The sequence below is a fragment of the Gekko japonicus genome, unplaced genomic scaffold, assembly GCF_001447785.1.
Source record: "Gekko japonicus isolate JY-2015 unplaced genomic scaffold, Gekko_japonicus_V1.1 scaffold75, whole genome shotgun sequence".
In the NCBI taxonomy this organism is placed as follows: Eukaryota; Metazoa; Chordata; class Lepidosauria; order Squamata; family Gekkonidae; genus Gekko; species Gekko japonicus.
In genome coordinates, this window is record NW_015173124.1 from 631556 (window position 1) to 653879 (window position 22324).

At 44.2% G+C, this 22324-nt stretch overlaps 1 protein-coding gene across 1 annotated transcript; it reads right to left on the reverse strand.

Moving 5' to 3' along the window:
* Window positions 1–1865: 1865 nt before the first annotated feature.
* LURAP1 (leucine rich adaptor protein 1) lies at window positions 1866–21097 on the reverse strand. Its single transcript, XM_015421956.1, has 2 exons — window positions 20909–21097; window positions 1866–4400 (listed from the first exon to the last, which is right to left on the reverse strand). The coding sequence occupies exons 1-2, from the start codon at window positions 21092–21094 to the stop codon at window positions 3696–3698; spliced, it is 891 nt and encodes a 296-aa protein (XP_015277442.1). The 5' UTR covers window positions 21095–21097; the 3' UTR covers window positions 1866–3695.
* Window positions 21098–22324: the final 1227 nt, after the last annotated feature.

The following is a 22324-nucleotide window of genomic DNA, read 5'->3' on the forward strand; positions in this document are numbered from 1 at the left end:
TCAAAGGGGCAGACTTACCCTTGCAAGCTCAGCAAGAGAGATCTTCATTAATTCAAAACTTATTTCCTCTCTGCTAAGCAGAAGCAGTACAGGAATTCTCCTAGGCCTGAGCAGTGGAATGTCCTGCTTTCAATTTTGCCATGGGAATGAGAGTCGTCATAAAATGATCAGTATCTTTACATTCTAAAAGATGTGTTCTGTTGCCAGATGAATAGTAAACTGTGATACACAGTACAATCGTACATGGGGTTACACCCTTCTAAATCTATTTAAGTCAAAGGCTTTGAAACGTGTAATTCTTTTTAGGATTGCACTACGAACATAAATTTTCCCAAGCTGATGATATTCTGTATCCTGACAATTTGGAGGTGTCATGTTTGGAGTTTTTCCTCCCGGCCAGAGAACTTGGATTACTTGGTTTTATTTGTTTTCTCCAGCAGCATGTAGGTCATTCGATTGCTTGACTATCTATGTCCATTTGCTTACAGGTGTTTTCTGCTGTATACCAGATACCTGTTGTGGCCTTTGGTGGTCTTGTTTACATATATTGACTCATTCAGACAGCAAGCTAGATTGTCCAGCCTTCAGACAACCTCTGGACCGGATGACGTTTTAGAGACTCAGATGAAGTAGAGGCATTAAACAACACTGCTTATGAGAGTCTATTCATAATCATGTAATCCACTAGTCCATACCATTGCCAGAAGCTGGTTGTTCATCCCCTCAAGCCAAGTTGCCAGTATATTAACATACACTGAAAAGTTGCAATAGGGAATACAGCACCAGCGTGTATGTTATATAAGCTAGAGCACTCCCACCATAGTTGTTCTCATTCAGAGACTGGGTTCTAAACCATGTGGTTTCTGAACCACGACAGCTGGGTGGGTCCTGAAAGGCTAGACTTTAGTCAGAATAGCATGTAAAATCAAAGTACCTCCCTAGTGGCCAGGAAAAAAGTCCTTAAGTTTCCTGATTTACAATTCTAATTTTGCTCTGTGATATTTTCCCTGCTTTTGCTTTTTCCTGAACTGAAATAAACTGCTAGAATTAATTACAGTATAACGTAACCCTGAGAATCTGATTATTTCTCTACCCTTGGCAACAAATCCAAGTGATGAACAGACTAGGTTTTGAAAAATAGATTTTAAAAAAGCACTAGGCACAATCTGGTTTTAGCTGATGCATTCTCCTAAAAATCAGTAGTGTACACCTACTGAGTATGTTAAAATAAGGGTTATCTCAAAACCTGCAGAAGATTAAAATGCCCAATTCTATTTTTTCAGAATAAAACAAAAATACAGTGGCACCTTAAAAAATAACATTATTTCTATATGAGCTTTTGTGAGTCACAGTTCATTTCTTCAGATGGTGGGCAGGTTGGTGGTACTCATTGGTACCAAATATCAGCACCTGGGGGGGGGGGCCTCACCCAAGTCCGGGGAGGAACTGATAGAAATCAGTGCACCCATATATATTACTACTGCAGATGCATATTCAGGTACATACTCTGCTATATATCTGAAGAAGTATGCTGTGACTCACAAAAGCTCATTTAGAAATAAATGTTATTAGTCTTTAAAGTGCCACTGGACTTCTGTTTTATTTTTGCTACAATAGACTAACATGGCTACTCCTATGCAACCCATTATTTTCTTAGAACCAGATATCTATTAAGATTCAAGTCTATGAAAAAAATGCCAGATGTTATAATTCTGTTCATTGTGGAAGCCCCAAAAGTTACTGTACAAGTACATGACATAAATAAAATAAACATTCACATTGGATATACATTGCAATGCAGCACAGAATCTGTAGTATTTAAGAATGACAGGAAAGTAACAAAGATGCAATATTTGAATGGGTCTTCACAGAAAAATTATATGGAGTAGATAAGATCGTTTGGCACAAAAAGTTTTAAAAGAGAACATTGCAAGAATATGTTGCCCAAAGTCAGAATGGGATGGGATGGTTTGGTTTAAAAAGATTTAAGAGAAAGTTATGAGAATATGTGTTTCCATACCTTTAAAAAAATTGCTTTGAAATGTCCAAAGTTGAATGTGTGCAATAGATTCAGTGGAAGCACTGTAGAGAAGTAAGGCTGTAATATTAAAAGTTGCAAGCACTTCTATGTTCGCTCTGAATGCTGCCATTTATGTATTTCAGCTGCAGCATTCATTAAAATTATCACTATTAGGAAAACAAATATGGTGGCATTCTTTACCACCATGTTTATTATCTGACCATAGCAATTTTAATATATCAAACATAAACAGAGCTAACATTCAAAAGTAGTAGCACTTGGGTTAACTTACAGGTATAGGGTGAATAGGATGTCAATTGTTACTCTTTACTGGAAACAAGCCCTAAACTAGACCTATTTTGTTCTTATTCAGAGGTGCATAAATTCTCCTAAATGGATCAGTAATTTCAACAAAACCAAAATTACTTCAGTGTACTCCAAAGTAAAAGGTAAGCAGGATTCAATAGTGACAATGGAGCACCCCTACAAAGTACCCCGACACATTCACTATAAGATTAGACTGAGGTGCAGAAAAGCTGAGCAATTATTTGAATCCATGTTGAAAAAATGTATGTGTGGCTATAGAAATCCTAGATTCTTATTATCCAACTTTCATGTATTCCTAGAAACCTGATGTTGGTTCCAATATGTGATACATTTATAGGATGTCAATTGTTACTCTTTACTGGAAACAAGCCCTAAACTAGACCTATTTTGTTCTTATTCAGAGCTGCATAAATTCTCCTAAATGGATCACTAATTTCAACAAAACAAAAATACTTTAGTTGGGCTCTGTGTAGGGCTGACACACACATGAAAATTATTCTGGATGTAAAAATGTTGAACACGTTTAATTGCTTCCCCACAATTACCAATGCTTCTCCAGTAGTTGCAGGTGGAAGACAATGTGGGGTCCATAACAGAGCTTTGTCAGATATCATATTGAGCGCTGGAAGCAGAGTGTGCATAGAGTTCAGCACAAGGTCAAAAACAATCCTATAGGTCCAAGCTTGGGACAAGGGCTGGGGCATAGCAAGCTTGTCAGAGAGGGGGAGGAATGGTCATCATGTGACTGCAGTGAACAAAATTGTGCAGTCTGGAACTCTCTCCTCCATTCCTTCCTTAAACCAAATGGAAATGGAGATAATTCCACTTCTACACTAATAATGAAATGGGTGAAAATGAAAATACTGTTAATAAAGTCTAGAATAATTCTCAGTTACCATGACCAGAAAAAAGTGAAAGAAAAAGCATGTTGTTCCAAGAACAAATGATGGTCTATTCTCTATCATCATCAAGGGTGAACATGCTTCTCAAGTGGTTGAGTATTAATACATGTAAAGAGACAGCTATGTGTGATTTATTGCCCACCACACCGCTCCCACAGAAAGTGGCAACTCTTCCATTATTGCACAAAGCTAAGGGATGTGAGGATAACAAGCCATAGGGCTTCTCCCTCAGAGATGTAGCATCACTTGATATGACACCATTTCTTGGAAGGTTAATGACATTTTAAGGAAGATCAATGCCACCCATTGTGTTCCACCCAGCCTACTTGGTCAAGCAAAACCTGACATTTTGGCAAGAACAGAGTGCTTCAAGTCAAAAGTGCAAAAGACTTTTTGTAAGAGGCCCTGAATCTATAGTTGATAATCTAGACAGAAGATCTTGCAGGCTATAAGAACGTCACATCATCTTGAGACTGAACCCACTGCCAATGGGCATCATATTCCAGATACAGCCTGCTGTTCAGCTTGCAATTGTCCAAGTCAGCTGTTTTGCTTCTGAAGGCCTTTGTTGCTGGGCTACCCTTGGTTGGTGTATCTGCAGCTGCTGAGGTGTATTTAGCCTCAGTGCCCTGTTCCAGCTCTGGAATTCGTCTGCCCCAAACCCCATTGGATACTGCTAGTGGCTGCCTCGCAGATTTGTTTTGCTCACTGACTCCTTGGTTTTTAACCAAACTATGGACTTTCTCTTGATCCTCTTGGCTTTTGTCCAGTTCTTTGCTTAAAATCTTTGTAGGAATGGCCTGGTCTGGGTCAGTCTTTTCAACTCTGGCCATTGGTCTGCCTGGTGTGGATGTCATCATGGGATCTATACCAGAGCCTTGTCCATATTCATCCATATCATCAGCAAGTGTGTCCAAATAGCTGCCAATGGAGATACTATCCAACTTGTCATTGGGGTCCTGAAGGCTGTTCCAGCTGCCTCGCCGAGATGTCTCTTGACTCTCTACCAGGCTATACTGGCTGCTGGTGAGACTGCTGCAGCGGCTGGTCAGCATTCCTTTCTCTTCTAGCAGCCACTTGACTGCCTCAATACCTTCATTCACAGCCACTAACTGTTGCAGGATCTTGATATCTATTGCTCTTAAGTAGGCCTATGGAAGAAGAGAGAGAAATTTTAGCATATATGTCAAGACCATTAACTGTCAGTGTTACTGAATAAGTTTCCTGATCAAATTTACTGCACTCAAACACAATGGCACAATGCTTCCAAGGGGAACCGTCAAAAACCTTTGGCAATAATAATGATAGTAAAAATGCCAGAACTTCAGGGTTGTTCTTGGCACTGGACCACCTAGATGGAACTCAGGGTCTCTTCCACTGAAAGGTGTATGCCCCATACATTCCTGAATACATATGACACAGTAGGATTTCTCATTACCTTTACTACAATTTACAAGGAGCATCCCTTGAAAGGGACATGGGTCAATAACTGGCATGTTGACAATGACTGAAGTAACATACATTTTAATGCAATATTGTAAAGTGGAGGGAGTTAGAGTTGGAAAGGAAAAGATGGCTATCATGTGTGTAAGACACAAACATTTCAAGTCATTGTGAAATACCTTGGCTTCCATCCAGACTTGAATGAGACATGGATTCTCCTGTTACCATTCTCTGAGATAAGAACTGTTGAATGCAGAAGTGTTGGCCCAGAACTTGGCCCTCACCTACCTTCTTGAAGAACCCAAACAAATTATACCCTTATCAGCTGGGAACATAGCCTGCAAGCAAACCATCCCGATCCCTATAAAAGTTCCAGGTACAAGAGCCTTAGTCCCATAGGGTCAGTTTATTTTACACCCCTTAGCTGCTTATCTTCTTAGATATCTTTAACTTCCTTAAAAGCAGCCACAAAAGGGACTCGTGTTGTTGAGGGAGATTAACCCTTCTCCCTGTACCTTTTCTCCAAAACATATCCCCCACCCCTGCAGATGTTCATAGCCCTGATCATGAAAAATACAGACAACCTCCCATTCACTTATAAAGGAAGTACAAGTTGGGGAGGTCAATTTTTAAACAAAAAAATTAGTATATGCATGAGGGAGTTAACTCCTGCTGCCCAGTCCTGTGCCTTATCACTCTGAGCTTTGTTTATTGCTGCATTTTTCTCCTGGCTGTATTCAGGTGCCAAAGCCTGACTGGGGGGAAAATTCTTCAAACAGTGGAGCACAGCAAGACATAAGAGAGGCCAGGATTCTCCTCACCTACAGTGTTAGCAGTCAGACCCCTCCTCTTGCTGAGGGGCAGTTTATAACTAGAAAAACCATAAACACCCTTCCCACTATCTTATATATAATTGCCGAATGGTGGTGGCTTCTGGCCTATGGGGTGGCGAGATTGCATGCGCTCCCTCAGCCATTGGCCCATCAGCTGCCAGTCAAGAATACTGGCCGGGTGTGCTCCTCTTCTTCGCCCACTCCCATGTCAGGCACTGTTCTCTGTCAGAAGTACTCTGTCTCCCGACGAACACAGTTCTCTTGCTTAGCTCCTGAGTGTGGGACAAAGGTTTCCCTCAGTGGCTGTTGTGAGGAACTCATAGGGTTGCCTGCTCGAGGTAAGGAAGCCAGTTTAAGGAAGCCAGAGTTTGGGGAGGGGAGAGGGGACGCCTCAGCTGAATAGAATGCCATAGAGGCCACCGGCCAAAGCATTCTAACTTCTCCCTCAGCGGCTGTTGGTAGGCAACCAAGCTTGGTTCTTCCAGTAAATAGACAAAGGAACAAAACCTTTTCTACGCCTCTGTGAGGAACTCATTGGGCCCAGTCCTGAGTATGGTTGCCAGCTCCAGGCTTGGAAATTCCTTCTGAGTCTTTCTGCCCCCCCCCCAACGCTGCCCTCCACAGGACCCACCCCCCAAATCTCCAGGTATTTCCCTACTCAGAGCTGAGAAGCCTACTTTCCCCTTTGTTAAGTCGCTTGCTTAACAAAGTAGTCAGAGAGTTTCAGCAAAGATTCAGCTTTATTCCACAACTTGAAAACAACTCGAACACAGATCAACATCTGATAGCCAGAACAGCTTTTACATTGTAGCTGTCCTGCTTTTAAACTCTCCCAGCTAATGTAGCCATGCCTACTGTACAATTACCAACCAATAAGGTTGCATACATAAGGACCAATCACGGACATTCCCACTAAGGGAGCTTGTTGATAGTGATTGGTTAGGTGCTTCCTGGGCTAGCAATGTGATTGGATGTATTTGGATCCTAGCCCAGGACGAAGCTTAACATAGCATTTCAATTAGATGTTTTCATAACACATTATGCATTCAATGGCAGCTTATTGAATACATTACACCCTCAGTGCCTGCTGCTGGTCAACCAAGCTTGGTTTCTGTCAGTAAAAGGCCCTTTCCACACCTATTTTGGCCTTGGGAGAAAACTCATTGTGTCCTTCTGCCCTGCTGACAGGCCCCTCCCCCCATGACAGCCAAGGCTTCAGAGCACAGTAGAAGCTGCAAGGGTGTGTGGGGGGGAGATGGAAAGCTAAACAGTGAGGGGAAAACGAAGGTTCATTGATGCTTGGCTGGGAAGGAGATAGGGTTGCCAACTCCAGGTAGAGGCTGCAGGTGGGGGGGGAGATGGAAAGCTGAACAGTGAGGGGGAAATGAAGGTACATTGATGCTTGGCTGGGAAGGAGACAGGGTTGCCAACTCCAGGTAGAGGCTGCAGGTGTGGGGGGAGATGAAAAGCTAAACAGTGAGGGGGAAATGAAGGTTCGTTGATGCTTGGCTGGGAAGGAGATAGGGTTGCCAACTCCAAGTGGAAAATTCCTGGAAATTTGAGGGATGGAGCCTGGAAAGGGTGAGGTTTGAGGAGGGATGGGACCTCAGACAGGTACAGTGCCATAGACTCTGCCCTCCAAACTAGCCATTCCCTCATCACTACACCAAACTGGCTCTCAACAGCTGAAGGTTGGAGATCACTCAGAATTCCAACTGGTCTCCAGATGGCATTGATCAGTTCCCCTGGAGAAAATGGTGGACTCTGTGTCCTTATACCTTGCTGAGTTGGCCCCCCTATGACAGCCAAAGTTATGTGGCAGTCAGGGCTTCAGAGCACGGTGGGGGCTGCTGGTGGGGGGGAGATGGAAAGCTGGTCAAAAAGGGGGAAATGAAGGTAGGTTGAAGCTTGGCTGGGAAGTAGATAGGGTTGCCAACTCCAGGTGGGAAATCCTGGAGATTTGAGAGATAGCCTGGAGAGGGTGAGGTTTGAGGAGGAGTGGGGCCTCAGACAGGTACAATGCCATAGACTCTTCCCTCAAAACCAGCCATTCCATAATGGGGAACCACTGTTGCCAATCTCCAGGTGGGGGCTGGAGATCACTCAGAATTACAACTGCTCTCCAGATGGCATTGATCCGTTCCCCTGGAGAAAATGGTGGACTCTATGTCCTTATACCCTGCTGAGGTTGCCATGGCAAATTGATTCTGAGTGCCCACGGCCTTGGCACTCTCCCAGAGCCTCTTTCTAGCACTCATTGTATTTATTTCCACAATGGGCTTTATTCCTAGTATATATATAAGCTCAAATATCATAAACTGCAATGCGCTGCCTGGCCTAAAATGACACAGTATGAATGCCAGCCAGGGACAAGTCTGGACTCGTAATCTAGAAGTGTGCATAAGAGTGGCTGGCTAGCTAATGACCTCTTCCTCACTCTAGAGAGAAGCATAATTTAGGACAAATATTTCCCAAGAACATCATGCCTCACTTTGGCTTAATCTCGTCAAGACCCAGCCTCACTTCTCCTTAACCATTTACGCTAATTAGCAACACTTAACACTATTTACAAAACCTGGTAGCTTTTCCCATTCGGTATTTACAGGGTTATCAAGCACCATTAATGCCTGTAGTTCACCTCAGGTAAAACCATCAAGGTTTTCCTGAACCATTGTCTACCTCTGAAAAACACATCAAGGTATTGTTTTGGGGGAAAACACATCAGACTGCCCCAGGGAGCATTTCCCCCTATTGTAGCACTCTGTTCCATAGCAATGTGTATGTGTTCTCGATGTCATACCTCACACCCCCACTTGCGTGTGGGCCTCCTCCTTTTCTCCACGAAATGCTGGTCATTTCACTGCTGTCTCCATGGACCTTACTCTTCAAGATTAGTAACTATAAGCCTTCCCTGAAACTGCTTTCTCCCATCTCCTCCCTGATTTCTTCTTAATTTCCTTGTGTGTTTCTGTTTGTTTGTTTTGCCCTTTTATTCCTATCTCAATAAAACCCTTTCCAGTTTAACATCTGACTGGTTTATTTGCAAGTTCTCTTAAGGGAAAAATCCCCGTAAATATAGGTGGAGAACCCAGTTATCCCCTCTCACTCTGTCTCCTAAAAGCCAATTCTGCCAACTAATTAGGAGATTGCCTGTTTGGGTAACAGGTTCCATCTTTGTTTTAAAATAGGCTCCACCACTCACTTTATATCTGAACAAGTGGAGTCATGCATTTAATCCCTCCCTGTTATTCTAAATTATTTGTGCTACCTGCTCTCTTGGGTTGCAAAAGATCTGCCCATGTTCACTATACAAGTGAGAATTTTCCGGATGAAACAGAGAAGCTTTCTCCTAGCTGTCTGAAATTTGGCTGGGAGGATCCTTTGGGAGAGGACAACAATTCCTGAGAATTTGTCCCGAATTGATAGAAAGAAAGAAAATTACAGCCAGAAATGTGTTTTCCATTGAAGCCAATGGAAACAAATAAATATAATCACAAAAACAAATCCTGTTCCACTGATCTGAATACAAGAAGAAGATAACAGGAAATTCCCCTCCATGTCATTCTTCCCAGCTCTGCAGTTCACAAAAAGATCATCGAGCTAGTGTCATTCTCAGAATATGCAACACTGTGAACAATTTTATTGGATTTTTAATGTAACACACATTCTGAGAATGTTACATTTTAACCAGTCAGGTTATTCCAGTCCTAGGAGGTGGGGCATTTAGGGAACAATTTTAAGCAGGTCTACTCAGAGGTAAGTTCCATGTTATTCAGTGGGGCTTCCTCCCAGGAAAGTGTCCTTAAGATTGCAGCCTTCATCTTCTGCTGACTGTGTTTACAACTGTGATCTTGCAATTACATTCCCAAGGCAATGCTAACACTTTAGTGAATGGGAGCCCTTTAATCCTTACTAATGGCAGAGGTGGACCATATACAATTTGTGGTATTCTGTTCTTTCTAACAGGGCACTAGACAACAGCAACAATTATTCCCTTTCATTCTATTTTAGCATTGGTCACTCTGTTAACCAGATTGTAATGATTCAGGCTCTGATCTTTACTGTGACATTTTCTGTCCTAAAAGAGAGGTCAAGTATACATCCTTCATTGGAAATATACTCTGCCCCTATAAAGGCTTAGTTGCAGCTATAATGCAGAGCACAGACATAGCATAAATCCCTGGGTTATTGGATAGGTGATGTTTCAGTTTGCTCTTGAAGAACTGAGGGAGAGGCAAACAAACAAATACCCTATATAACTGCAGCTACCTGTCAACTAGAAGATGAAACAAGACAGAATGAAAGGAAGACTCAATGGAAAGGCACAACAGGGAGAAGGTATGCTTGGTTTTGCTAGAGGAAAAGATCACATTAATTAAAATGTCGATGGTTCTTGCCCTTGAGGCTTGTAGTTAAATTTAAAAATGATAAGCCTGCCTTTCCCCCAGAAAACTAGGAGCCACTTATAGTTCTCCAGGCAGATTTATAATGCCAAGCAGACACATTATTCTCCATAGGTTGACCTGCTACCAACCACTTATACTTCTTTATTATCTATTTTTTTACTAAAAAGAAGAATCTTAGACTTATCAGCATTAATAACTAAGCCCTCTCTGGGACAATATTCTGAGATGGAACCTATGAACTTGCATAGGCCAGCCACAGATCTTGACAAAAGGGTGGTATCATCTACATATAAGAGACAGGATTATTTAACATGGGCCAGGCAAGGTAGATGAAATTCATTTCCAGATATATAAGAAGTTAAGTAATTAAGGTATACATTGAATAACAGAGGTAAGTTCCTCTGTTCAGTGATTAACTTTACAACCTATGAATGTGAATATGTAAATCTCTCACTTTCATTTTGGTTGTCATTACAGAAAGGCACCAGATGACATCCAGAATTTTATCACTATGAACTGTATGCAAGGCTGCTCCCTATATGTGGAAACAATTTGACTGTAGTTTTCACCATGTTGAAGTTCCCATTTTCATCATGCCACCACAAATCTTCCATTCCTAGAGTTCTCTCTGTGTTGGCATGGTGAATTTATTTATTTATTTATTTATTATTAGATTTATAGCCCACCCTCCCTGCAAGCGGGCTCAGGGTGGTTCACAGACTGGGCACGTATGCCAATATCAGGTGTTTAATAAGAGGTCAAATAGTTCTGGGTGCAGAGCACTGTCCAAGATGGCTTTTAAAGCAGCCGCTTGTCTACATGAATGAGGCCTACATTTTTAGTAGAAGAAACTCAGATCTGCCAAAGCATTCACATCTGTATGACATGTTTGCTCTTGAATGCTGCCAGCATGATGCAGTCATAAAGGACAGAAGAGAGGCAAGGATCTTGAAAGGCTAGCAAAGGACTTGTTTAGAAAAGTGTGATTTATTAGACTGTATTCAAAGACTGGCATTGCTAAACGATTCCAGTCGGACCGGATGCCATTGAGCAAGTTGATGAGGCATATGAGCACCATGGACAGAGGGGAACAGATCCAACAGGGCGTAGCTAAAAGTGAAAACAAGCTGGAGGAATGTTTTTGCCTAGAGATCATGGAGCACCAGAGGCCAACAAAGACAAATCCAGAGAAGGCAGGAACATAAAAATCCATCAGCTGAGGACAATCCTCTACATTATAAAAGCTGCAGGAAACAACGGCACTTCCCATACAACTATGTAAAGAGAGAATGCCATATACACATGTATGCAAGATTTTAAATATCTGTAGAGACACTTTGGGGAACCCTGCCTAATTGGGATTCCCCAATGATGTATTTAATTATATTTAATGATGTATGTATACATTCAAGAAACACTAGTATTATACTGCTGTTTCCTACAGTGAACATTTATTTATTTATTTATTGGATTTATAAATCGCCCAATCCCTATACGCACAGGGCTCTGGGTGATGTACAATAAAGTTAAAAACAGTGTTAAAATCAATAAGAGAACAATCAGTTAATAATTTCAGATGGTGTCTGTGATTGTCTTCATAAACCGGACTGTGTCGCCATCTCATGGGCAGGGCAAGGAGGGGGCCAAAGTGAAATGACAGAGAGAACAAGGAGGGTGCCAGCCACGATGGAAACTGTTGCTGTCCTCAGCCAAAGGCCTGGAGCAACATCTCTGCCTTACAGGCCCTGCAGAATTGCTTTAAGTCCTCCTGGGCCTTGGTGGTATTTGGCAGAGAGTTCCACCAGGTTAGAGCCAGGGTTGAAAAAGCCTTGGCTTTGGTCAAGGACAGCCAGATATCTTTGGGGCCAGGGATCACCAGTAGATTGCTCTCTGCGAAATGTAATGCTCTCCCAGGAACATATCAGAGGAGATGGTCCCGAAGGTTCACAGGTCCCAGACCACTCCAAGCTTTGAAGGTCAATACTAAAACCTTGGACATCGAATACATGTGTAGACATGTTATTAAACTCTCTGACACGCATGATTGGGAACCCTGATGGAGTCAGGTCTCTTAGATATGTTTACATTAGCTTGTGAATGCTAGGGTGATATCTCTGTTTGCTACAGCAATTGTAATATCTAGTGCTGATCCAAAAATGCAGGTTCTCTAGGTGTGTCCCCTAATACTATAAATATATTTAAATGTTTACATCCAGATCAGAGGAAATAAATTAGGGGCAGCCTACTTCTGTTTCTTCTACAAGTGATTGCTTTCTGTCTCCCTTATAATGTCAGATGCTGTACATGAGTTTGATCAAAAGAAAAAGAGATCCACAACTTTAAGAAGTGGAAATTGGTCATGGTACCTGGATGGGAGCTTGGCAGGAATCATAGAAGACTAACCATGAGTGTTTTTCTTTTGAGCATTCTCTACAGCTGGCTTCAGGTTGTACCTTTCAGACCGTTACACAAAGGCCGGGGGGGGGGGGGGTTCCAATGACAAGTTTATGTTTCTATCACCATTGTATGGATAGATCTCAGAAAGGGGAAGTCTCAATGGACAGATGGAGGAATTCTGTCTAAGCAAACACTTGCGCAGGAAGCATTAAAAAAAACTTCAGGAAAAGACTAGAGAACAAATGGTTGGTCTGCAGGACATAGATCCCACGGCACAGTTATAGTTCTATTTCTGAATTTTCAAAAAAAAAATCCCAAATAAACACCCAGCAGGTGTTCTTTAAAGAGCTGTTTCCCCTTTGTACTTGCATTTCCCAATGAGCAGAATGAATGTGTACATCTTGGAGTCAGATGGAGAGCAGCGTGCAGGGGCTGGGACAGGCTTCAGAACTGTGCTTTAGAGGCTCCATTTCTATTGTTTGTGAGCATCTTTTAAAAACATGTGTCTTTTAAAAAACAAGCTAAGACTTAATTGCTATGGGTTTAAAGAAAATGTGGTGCAGATGGAACGCGCATCTTTGTCATGCCTGGATTCAGTTGCTCAGTCTGCAGTGCAGACAGTCAGAGAGGCCAGTCTGAAGATCCTGATATATCTGGACAGCAGGGGTATGCCCATCTTGATTTCATCAAAACCTTGGCACAGATGTGCCCCACAAAGCTATCAACAGATGCCCATGTTTTACTGTCTATACTAGAGATAAGGGGGTTCTAGATTTACCAGAAAGCCATATTGATAAACTAATAAGGAAACAAAATGACTCTACGAGCAGATTATTGTATAAACACTTTAAATTTTAGTAGAGAATGCTCCACAAAATAGAACACTAGATTAGTGTGACTGAGCAGCTGCTGAATTCTTTGAAAGCTGAATTACTTCAAATGAATCTGCAAAATAAGGAATTCTTTTTTTAAAAGGTCAGGAAAGACATGTCTCTAGTTTTGGAAAATATGGGCCTTTTAAGAATACAACTGATGCCACTAGAAAAGAAAAGCAATTAAAAATTGTAATGCAGGAGATGAGACTGAGGATCACCTCATGACAGTTCATGATACAGAAAGATTTGACAAAATGAAGGAAACTGGGTATGACAGCAGGCACAGGCTTCAGGAAGCATACACTACTATCCTACAGGAAAATCCTATTTAATTTCTACTGGAATCAATGGGACTCAGTTGCAAGTTAATAGCGCAGACTAGCTGGATCTCATCAGAAGCTAAGCAGGGTTGGCCACACTTAGTACTTGGATGGGAGACCACCAAGGAAAACTGGGGTTGCAATGCAGAGGAAGGCAACGGCAAGCCAGCTTTCCTCATCTCTTGCCTTGAAACCCACGAGGTACAACTTCATGTGGTCACCATGAGTCCGTTGCAACTCAACTTTACCTTTTATATATGGACTGGCTGAAAAAGAGCAATCAACAACTGTTACAGGAATAAAACCAGGGAGGCAAAAATCATTTCTAACTGCCATCTGGGTGAACTGTGGCTACATACATGTAGTTGCCTAATGCACTGGGTCTGTGCCCTTAGGCACCAGTCAAGCACATTCTATAATAAAAGGTAAAAGGTAAAGGTTTCCCTTGCTTGAAAGCTAGTTGAAGCTGACTCTAGGGGGCAGTGCTCATCTCCGTTTCCAAGCTGAAAAGCCAGCGCTGTCCACAGACATTTCTGTGGTCATGTGGCCAGCATGACTAGACGCTGAGGCACACAGAACGCTGTTATCTTCCCACTGAAGTGGTATCTATTTATCCACTTGCAATTTCTTGCTTTCGAACTGCTAGGTTGGCAGGAGCTGGGACCAGAGACGGGAGCTCACTCCGTCAGGTGGCACTTGGGTCTTGAACTGCTGAACTACTGACCTTCCAGTCTACAGTTCAGCACCTTAACCACTGAGCCACCCAGCCCCTTTACATTCTACAATACCACCATACAAATAATTGTCTCTGAACACTCCACACTGTTCTATGTGTGACAACTTAACTAAACAGACAGAAGTAGGCTTGGCCTGCATCTTCCCAGAAGGATAAAGAGGTCAGTGTGCAAATGGGTGCTGCAGATGTGGCTAATCCCTGAATGCATACACTATGCCAGGCACGCACCATACACAAAGTCTGGTCAGAAAATGGCTAACAGCACCAATCTGCCATTGAGGACAGGGCACCTGGTCTGAATTTAGCTCATCCCTTCTTCCCACTCCCTGACAAATGGCTGATTGGTACAATTGCTAAATGTTTGAGGTGGCTACATGTACTGAATCATGTGACTACTGCACACATGTACACTTGGATCAGGGCCAATGTGTGCAATGGTTTCCAGAGGATTGTTGTCTTGCCTCCATGTAAAATCTTTTTTTCCCTTTCTGCTGCCATGAATTCTGTTTCACAAAAGCTTTGTGGTTACTTACTGCAAATATATACCACACTTTCTAATTAGCTGCCATCTTTAAAAAGTGTCATGATGCTCATAGCCAACAAATGACAACATTCTAGTGCACCTTCTCTAGCAGAATTATCAATCTGGCAAAATTTACCAAGTATGCAAGTTGATGAACAGATCAGTAAAATACTGCCCTTTTTGCACTGGTTTTAATCTGCCTTCAGTCTCAGTAAGAAAAATGGACTATAAATGAATTAAATAATATCTCTATATATGTATGTATGTGTGTGTCTTATATACATATATATTAAATATTTAATTTTCTTCTTTTCATTAGAAAATAAATAACATCTTTCAACCAAATCAGTTCTATGTGAGTTGAATACTAGCAAACTAGCTACTTCAGAAAAATCTGATCCTATGATCTCAACAATAATTTTTCATAAATATTAACCAAAGTCTATTAGCTGTGTTGTTTTAAGAAGTACCGAGACAATACATGTGAACTACTCTGAACACTCTAAAAATATCTGCAAACTCACTTCCAGTTGGGGGCAAGCTGGGAAGAATTTTCCCCACACTATAACAACAAAAGACTTTGAGATGGGGAAACAATTTACTTTTTTGTCACTTCTGGCTTTGTTTCTTCTTTATTTTGTGGGCACCTCTAGCATGTTGTACAGCTCTCACCACTTATCTTTGTCATAAGGGCACACTACAATGTGGGCACGGGCTCAGAGTGACTGTAAAAATGGGAGACTTTGACACACACAGTTTGGGACTAGCTAGTCTTCAGGTCATTTCTAGATCTAGGGTTTTATGAATATACAGTCAGTCAATCCTTTGCTTTATGGGTCAATATTTCAACCAGTAGTTCCCCCCAAATTGCCTGCAAAATGTGGGGGGAAATCGTGAATAAGGAAAACATGAATATCAGTTAAATCCATCAAATGATCTAATCCTTTTATTATTTTTCAGCTGAAATTTGTCGTTCAAGTGGAGATTTCCCAGAAGTCACACCAAAAAGAGAGGAGTGAGAAAAATGATGTATCTTCAGATTGTTTCTCCAGGCAGAAAAGAATAGGCAGCCCCTCTTCCTCCATGCATAGGCATGAAAAATATGCTCTGAAGATCTTTAAGCCTCTACAGTGGCAGGAGGATTTGAAGTTTGTATTCCAATTGATACATCATCTACTTAGTTTCAAATTCTGGTTTTAAAAAATGTACAAGGATACTGAGAAAAATAAAAAGAAAGCAATAGGGATGCCTGAGCATTCCTAGCAGTGCCACACACAGAGCTAATTTAAGCAACTGGTTTCCACATACTTTTTGGGCGTGGTTTAGGGGCTCGAGTGTTAGACTAGAATCTGAGAGTCCCGGGTCAAACCTGCACTTTACCATGGAAGCTTACTGCATGATCTTGGCGAGTTACACACTCTCAGCCTAACCTATTTCAGAGGGTTGTTGTGAAAATAAAACAGAGATGTGGAAACTATTGTAAGCCATTTTGGATACCTACTGGGGACAAACAAAGTATAAATGAAGTAAATAAAAACAAATAAATAATAAATGGGCACAAAGAACCAGCCAACCATTGTTGCTATTCAGAGTCTGTCTGCACATACAGCTGTGTCACAAAGTGGAGTGAGCAGTGAGTGGCCAGGCAAGCTACATGTCCAAAAGGAATCCTTACTACTAGCCTCAGGCAAGGAAATGAACAGCTAACTGCAAGGGTGTGGTGATGGGTTATGGGGAGGTTGGCAGGTGGGCCATCATGACCCAATGTCAGTGCATTTATCTTGATATTTGTCAGTGACCACCTTGGATGAGATGGCTTTCATTCATAGGGTGAAACTGTATGCTATGTGTAGTTCTGTGAAAAATATGGATTTTTTGTCCTTATAAAAGCCAGCATCCCTGGCTGCAATTTAAAGGACAGACTGGATCAGGGAGAGAGGAGCTTCTTAATCTTCTTCTGGCCATTCTCTGCTGAAAATGGCATCTCAACGTCTGCTGGGAAAAACCTATGCATACTCACTTTTTAAAAACCAAATGACAATAAAAGTGTGTGTGGCGGAGGAATTTTCAGCAAAAGAAAGGCCTCAGGGAATCCCTTTCCCCTGCAGCAGTTGAGGCTGCATTTTGCAAAAATGAAAGGTTTTCCTTGAAGAATTGTAGGATGACATAAGAGATGCAGTTCTGTCCTAAGCCACTGTGTAATGCTAGCTACTACAGTTCCATGAGTTGCATTAAAATCAGCAGAATCACTGCCATTTATATACACCTGAGGTCAGGGTGTTCTTTCTATGGAAGCTAATAGGACTAAAACAACTACACTTTTAAGTACTTTCTATCACTGATTTAGGAGCTGCGGTTGCACAAGTGGTTAAGACGCTGACCCGCAGGCTGTGGAAGGTCAGTAGTTCAGCAGTTCAAGACCCGAGTTGCCGCATGATGGAGTGAGCTCCCGTCTCTAGTTCCAGCTCCTGCCAACCTAGCCGTTTGAAAGCAAGAAATTGCAAGTAGATAAATAGGTACCACTTCGGTGGGAAGGTAACAGCGTTCCGTGCGCATTGGTGTTTAGTCATGCCGGCCACATGACCACAGAAACGTCTTCGGACAGCGCTGGCTCTTCGGCTTTGAAACGGAGATGAGCACCGCAACCCTAGAGTCGGACTGGACTGGCTTTCGAGCAAGGGAACCTTTAGCTTTACCTATCACTGATTTAGGGATTGGGCGATCATCCTGTATGACTGAAGAATTTTACTCAGGTTTACTCTAGACAAGCCCAAACAGGAAGCTTGTATCTGTACTCCAGCCTTCAACAAGCAAATCTGCTGCTTGATTGCCATTAATCACTAATTAATATTAAACATGCCCTACAAAGTGCTTCCTATGCTCTTACTGCTCAATGGTGTTGCAAAGGCACCAAGAAGGGAGAAATGAAATCCCAGAGCTACTTGTTATTCTACCACGTTTTTAGTCAGATTTGTGTCTTAAATATGCTGAATCAAATGCATGCTGAATGCAAAGTACAAAACTGTCATGGCTCATTTTATTAGTTGTATTCTGGCAATGAAGGCCTGGCGTGAACTGGTCCATGGGGTCGCGAAGAGTCGGACTCGACTGTGTGACTGAACAACAACATTCTGGCAAGCCCTCCTTAGCATTCTTCTTGTCAGTGGAGAGGCAGACAGGTATGGAGTTGTCACTGTACAAAAACAGGAGCATGGGGCAAGTCCATAAATGCAGCATTGAGTGGATTTTGCATGTGAAACTCAGTAAACCACTAGATTACCAGTATTCTGTTTGCTAGTTTGGAAGTGAAATTGTGGTGGGCACACTGGGCTGTGGAGATTCTTGGCTGTGGTAGCAGAAAATCATTACGCTGTAATGAAAAACAATTGGAAGCCTAACTCGGAGATGCTCAGAGAGCTTTAGAGCAATTCACTTGAGCTGGGAATAGATAGGCCAACAAATCTATGATTTATAGGTACACTGAGCACACTCCTCCAGCAAATATGTCACGTGGACTGTCTCTTACAGTGCAGTGCATAAAGTACCAGTTTATGCATGTTGATTTCAATGAGTTAAAATGATTGAAGTTCAGGTGCATCAGCTTTAACTGTTTCTTGAGGGCACCAAATGGGTCCACCAAATGACACTTAGCATTTGTTTCAGATGCTGAAGTCATTCCACATATAATTCTCACGGTAATCATTACAACAACATGACAAAGTAGGTCTGAAGTATTATCTAAAATGTGGTGGGTGTTATGAGACTAAGAGATGGTGCCTTACCTAAAGCTACCTAGGGAAGTCATGGCTGCGGAGGGATTTGTGCTGCAAATGTCTCCACTGACACTGCTAGCAACTCCCAGCCTCTCCACTGCACTCAAAAGTGCTCTTAGCTCTAAAGCATCAGTTCACCTTGGGAGATCCCAGCAAATCTGAAATATTTCAAAGTAAAGAGAATGAAAAACAATGTGTGTGTGGGGGAGAGATTCCTTCCCATGTATCCATTTTTCCCTGAGGGCCAACCAGCACACTCTTGCCTGCTGTAGTGAAAAAACTGAGTTGCCTGGAACACTCCAAAGAGGCCATAAGAATGGTTCCAGACAAGTTTGGTATACACTTCCCAAGTAACAGAATAAAGTCTGAACCCAGTGGTACCTTCAAGACCAACAATTTTTTTTATTCATGGCATAAGCTTTCGTGTGCACACACACTTCTTCAGATGCTTGCACAGGAAAGCTCATACCTTGAATAAAACTTTGTTGGTCTTAAAGGCAGAGGTCATTTCGGGGGGGAACGCGGGGGAACGCAGTTCCCCCGGGGTGAGGTGCAGGGGGCGGGGCACACAATGAAGCCCCGCCCCCTGCTTCCGGCCGCTCCACTTCCGGCCCTCATTCAGCCAGGAGGAGGCAGGAGAAGAGGGAGGGTAAGTTGCTTCCTCCCTGCCTCTCCCCAACCCTGCCTGCCTGGGGCCAGGGAGGGCCTTCGTGGGGCTTCCTTGCACTCCCGCCGGCCTTGCAGATCCACCGCCGGGCCCCTCATGGGGCTTGGCAGTGGAGCTGCAAGGCCGGCACCGGCGGCCGGGACCGTTGGGGGCGAGGTGTGTGGCCTTATGACACATTTCCGGTGATGTCAGGAGGTGTGGCCTTATGACACACTTCCGGTGATGTCAGGGGGTGTGGCATATGCTAATGAGTTATGCTAATGAGTTCCCCTAGCTCTTTTTCTACGAAATGACCCCTGCTTAAAGGTACCACTGGACTCAAACTTCGTTCTACTACTTCACACCAACACCCAACCTAAGTCTACCTACCAAGCAAGTATGCAGTGGGTTGCAACTTTTCTACATTGTTTTAAATTGTAAAGGCTAATGGCTACACAATAAATTTTACTATTTATCTGGTATCTACCTGGGTTGCAACTTGGACACATCAGAAAGAAATCCCACGGGATCTTCAGAGGATGCTGGATGCCTGACAAGATCTGCTCAGCCTATATTTACAACCCCCTAATGTGGTTCTTTGAATTGGCCAAATCAAGTATATGATACAAGAGGCAAGGAAACTATCTGGGTTTTTCTTTTTGCAGACACAATAAAAACACTGCTGATCTTACTGTTTCCACATCCTTCAAAGGTATTCCAGAAGAAAAAAAAGCATCTAGGATATTGCTATTTAATCAGTTCTCAGCCTATCTCAGTTTAACCAGAATCTGTGAGGAATTTAAGCAGCGGCGTTAGTTCTAGTGACCACTTGAGTAGAACTGCTTCGAATGATCCCACTGAAATCACATTTAAATCCATGTGGTGTAGCTGAACAGACAGAGTGGGTTCTGCAGTTAGATGGTTTGTGGTACTGGGCTTGGAAGCTGGAACACTTCCCTGCGTCCAGCATCAGAAATGTCCCAGAGTCTACAGCTGACCTGTCACAACAGGAGGGAGTGGGAAAGTGGGGGGGGGGAGATACCTCAGCCCCTCACATAAAAACTGCCCATTCCACTGGCTTCGCTGTAATCCATAGTGGCAAAAGACCAAATGTGGTGCTGCGCAACTCGGAGAAGAATGGGTTGATTGTGATCTGAGCTGCCGAATCATCATCGGAAGGAGAATGAAAAACTCAAGGTCTGTGGAGAAACTCCAGCAGGGGGTGAACAGCCCCCTCCCTTCAAATAAGAGGAGGGACCCCCCCCCCCAACATTTGGGACCAAAAGGTGGCTTATCTATTCCACACTGCAGGGCAAGCCCTGAGGAGAATAAGGTGCTTCTGTCCCATAGACAGGGGGGAGGATTGAACTTGACCAAGAACCGCCCTGTGGTGTTGATGGGAGGGTGTCCGGTCAAGACAAATGTCTCACCTGGGCAAAAGGAGGTGAGGAGGGCACCCCAAGGGCACGGAATAGGGCGCTGCCCTTGCGCGCGCGCGCGCGCGGGGGGGGGGGGGTAGCAGGCAAAGAACCGGGCTCCTGTCTCAGAAGGAACTTCATACCCCAAGAGAGCGGCCGGGAAGCGCCGGGGAAAGGGTGCCCCTCAGACCGAGGGGGGGGGGTGGTCGGTTTGGGCTTCCCTTTCACTCCAGGGGCAGCTCCGGGCCAAAGAGGGGCAAAAGGCTGGCTTCCGCCGGGACTCACTCACCAGTTCCAGCTTCAGCACCTTGATCTTCTCCCCCAAGAGCCCCCCCCGGCTGGGGCTGCCGGGGAGGAGGTGAGCAGCCGGGTCTTCCCGCAGCCAGCGCAGCAGCCCGTCGGGGGGCTTCTGCCCGACTTTGCTCTCCAGGTCCTTCAGATCGGGGAGCTCAGCGGCGCCGCCCGGAGCCTCCATCGCCACCCGCCACTCTGGGGCAGGAGGAGGAGGAGGAGGGGGCGGCGGGCTCTTCCCCACGGAAGTTGCTCAAGACAAGCGGGCAACGACGGGAGCCCCGGCCTCAGGAGCAGGAGCAGCAGCAGCAGCGATGATCGCCTCCCTGAGCTAGCCGGCTCTGCTCTCCCCCGGGGGGTGGGGGGGGCGGCGGCTGCCCCCCCTCACTCCCTCCCTCCCTCCGCCGTCATCCCGCCGACCCCGCTGCTGCGCTCGCCTAGATCCAGGATTTGTCTCTTATGAAACTCCCTGGCGCCGGCCGCCCTTGGGTTCCCCTTCTCCCACCACCAGCTGACTCCTGGAGGGGCTCCGCAGCCCGGCCAGAGTGGCCGCTTCGGGCGGTGCAGCGGGCGAGGGGCGGCCGGGCGCCTCGGCCACCTCCTCCCGTCGCGCCTCCGTCCTCCTGCCTCTCCCACCTGCCCGGGACAGACAGAGGCAACAAGCCCGAGGCAGAGGAACCAACTGCCGCCAGCCAGCTACTACCGTAAAGCGCCTCATAAAACCGCCTTCCTTCCCTCGTGGTCGGGTTACCTTATTGCCACGAGTGAAGAGCAATCCAAAATAGGTCACGCCAGCGGGCAGGTAGATTCGGGACACACTCATGTCGCCAACGGAATGTGTGCTGCGCCCCAGCTGAATCTCACATTGAAGGTTTCCCCTTCGTCCTGTATTGCTCATAACACTCGTACATTATCCGCCCTAAGCCCTGTTTACATGCGACAGTGGATGTAGGTACAGCCTGCACCTACATGCACCTGTTTGTAACAAAATGCTAGCACTGCTTCACTTTACAAATGAAACTGGAGACCAGTACTTGGATAAACATGGGATTTAAATCACACATTCAGCTATAGATGTGTTGAATGTAACATGAGAACTATCAGGGCTTTTTTTGTAGAAAAAGCCCAGCAGGAACTCATTAGCATAATAGGCCACACCCGACAGCAGAAACTCATTAGCATATTAGGCCACACCCAGGACAGGACAGCTCGTTAGCATATTAGGCCACACCCCATGCCTTCCCTTGGCTTGCCTGGGTGCTGTAGGGTGTAGGGAGCACGGGCAAGCCGCCCCTTGGAGGGGAGGGGAGGCAGTTTAAACTGCCTCCCTTTGGTTTGCCCAGGCAAGCCCCCCCCCTTGAAAGGAAGGCAGTTTAAATTGCCTTCCCTTGGCTTGCCGGGGCGCCCCGTGACT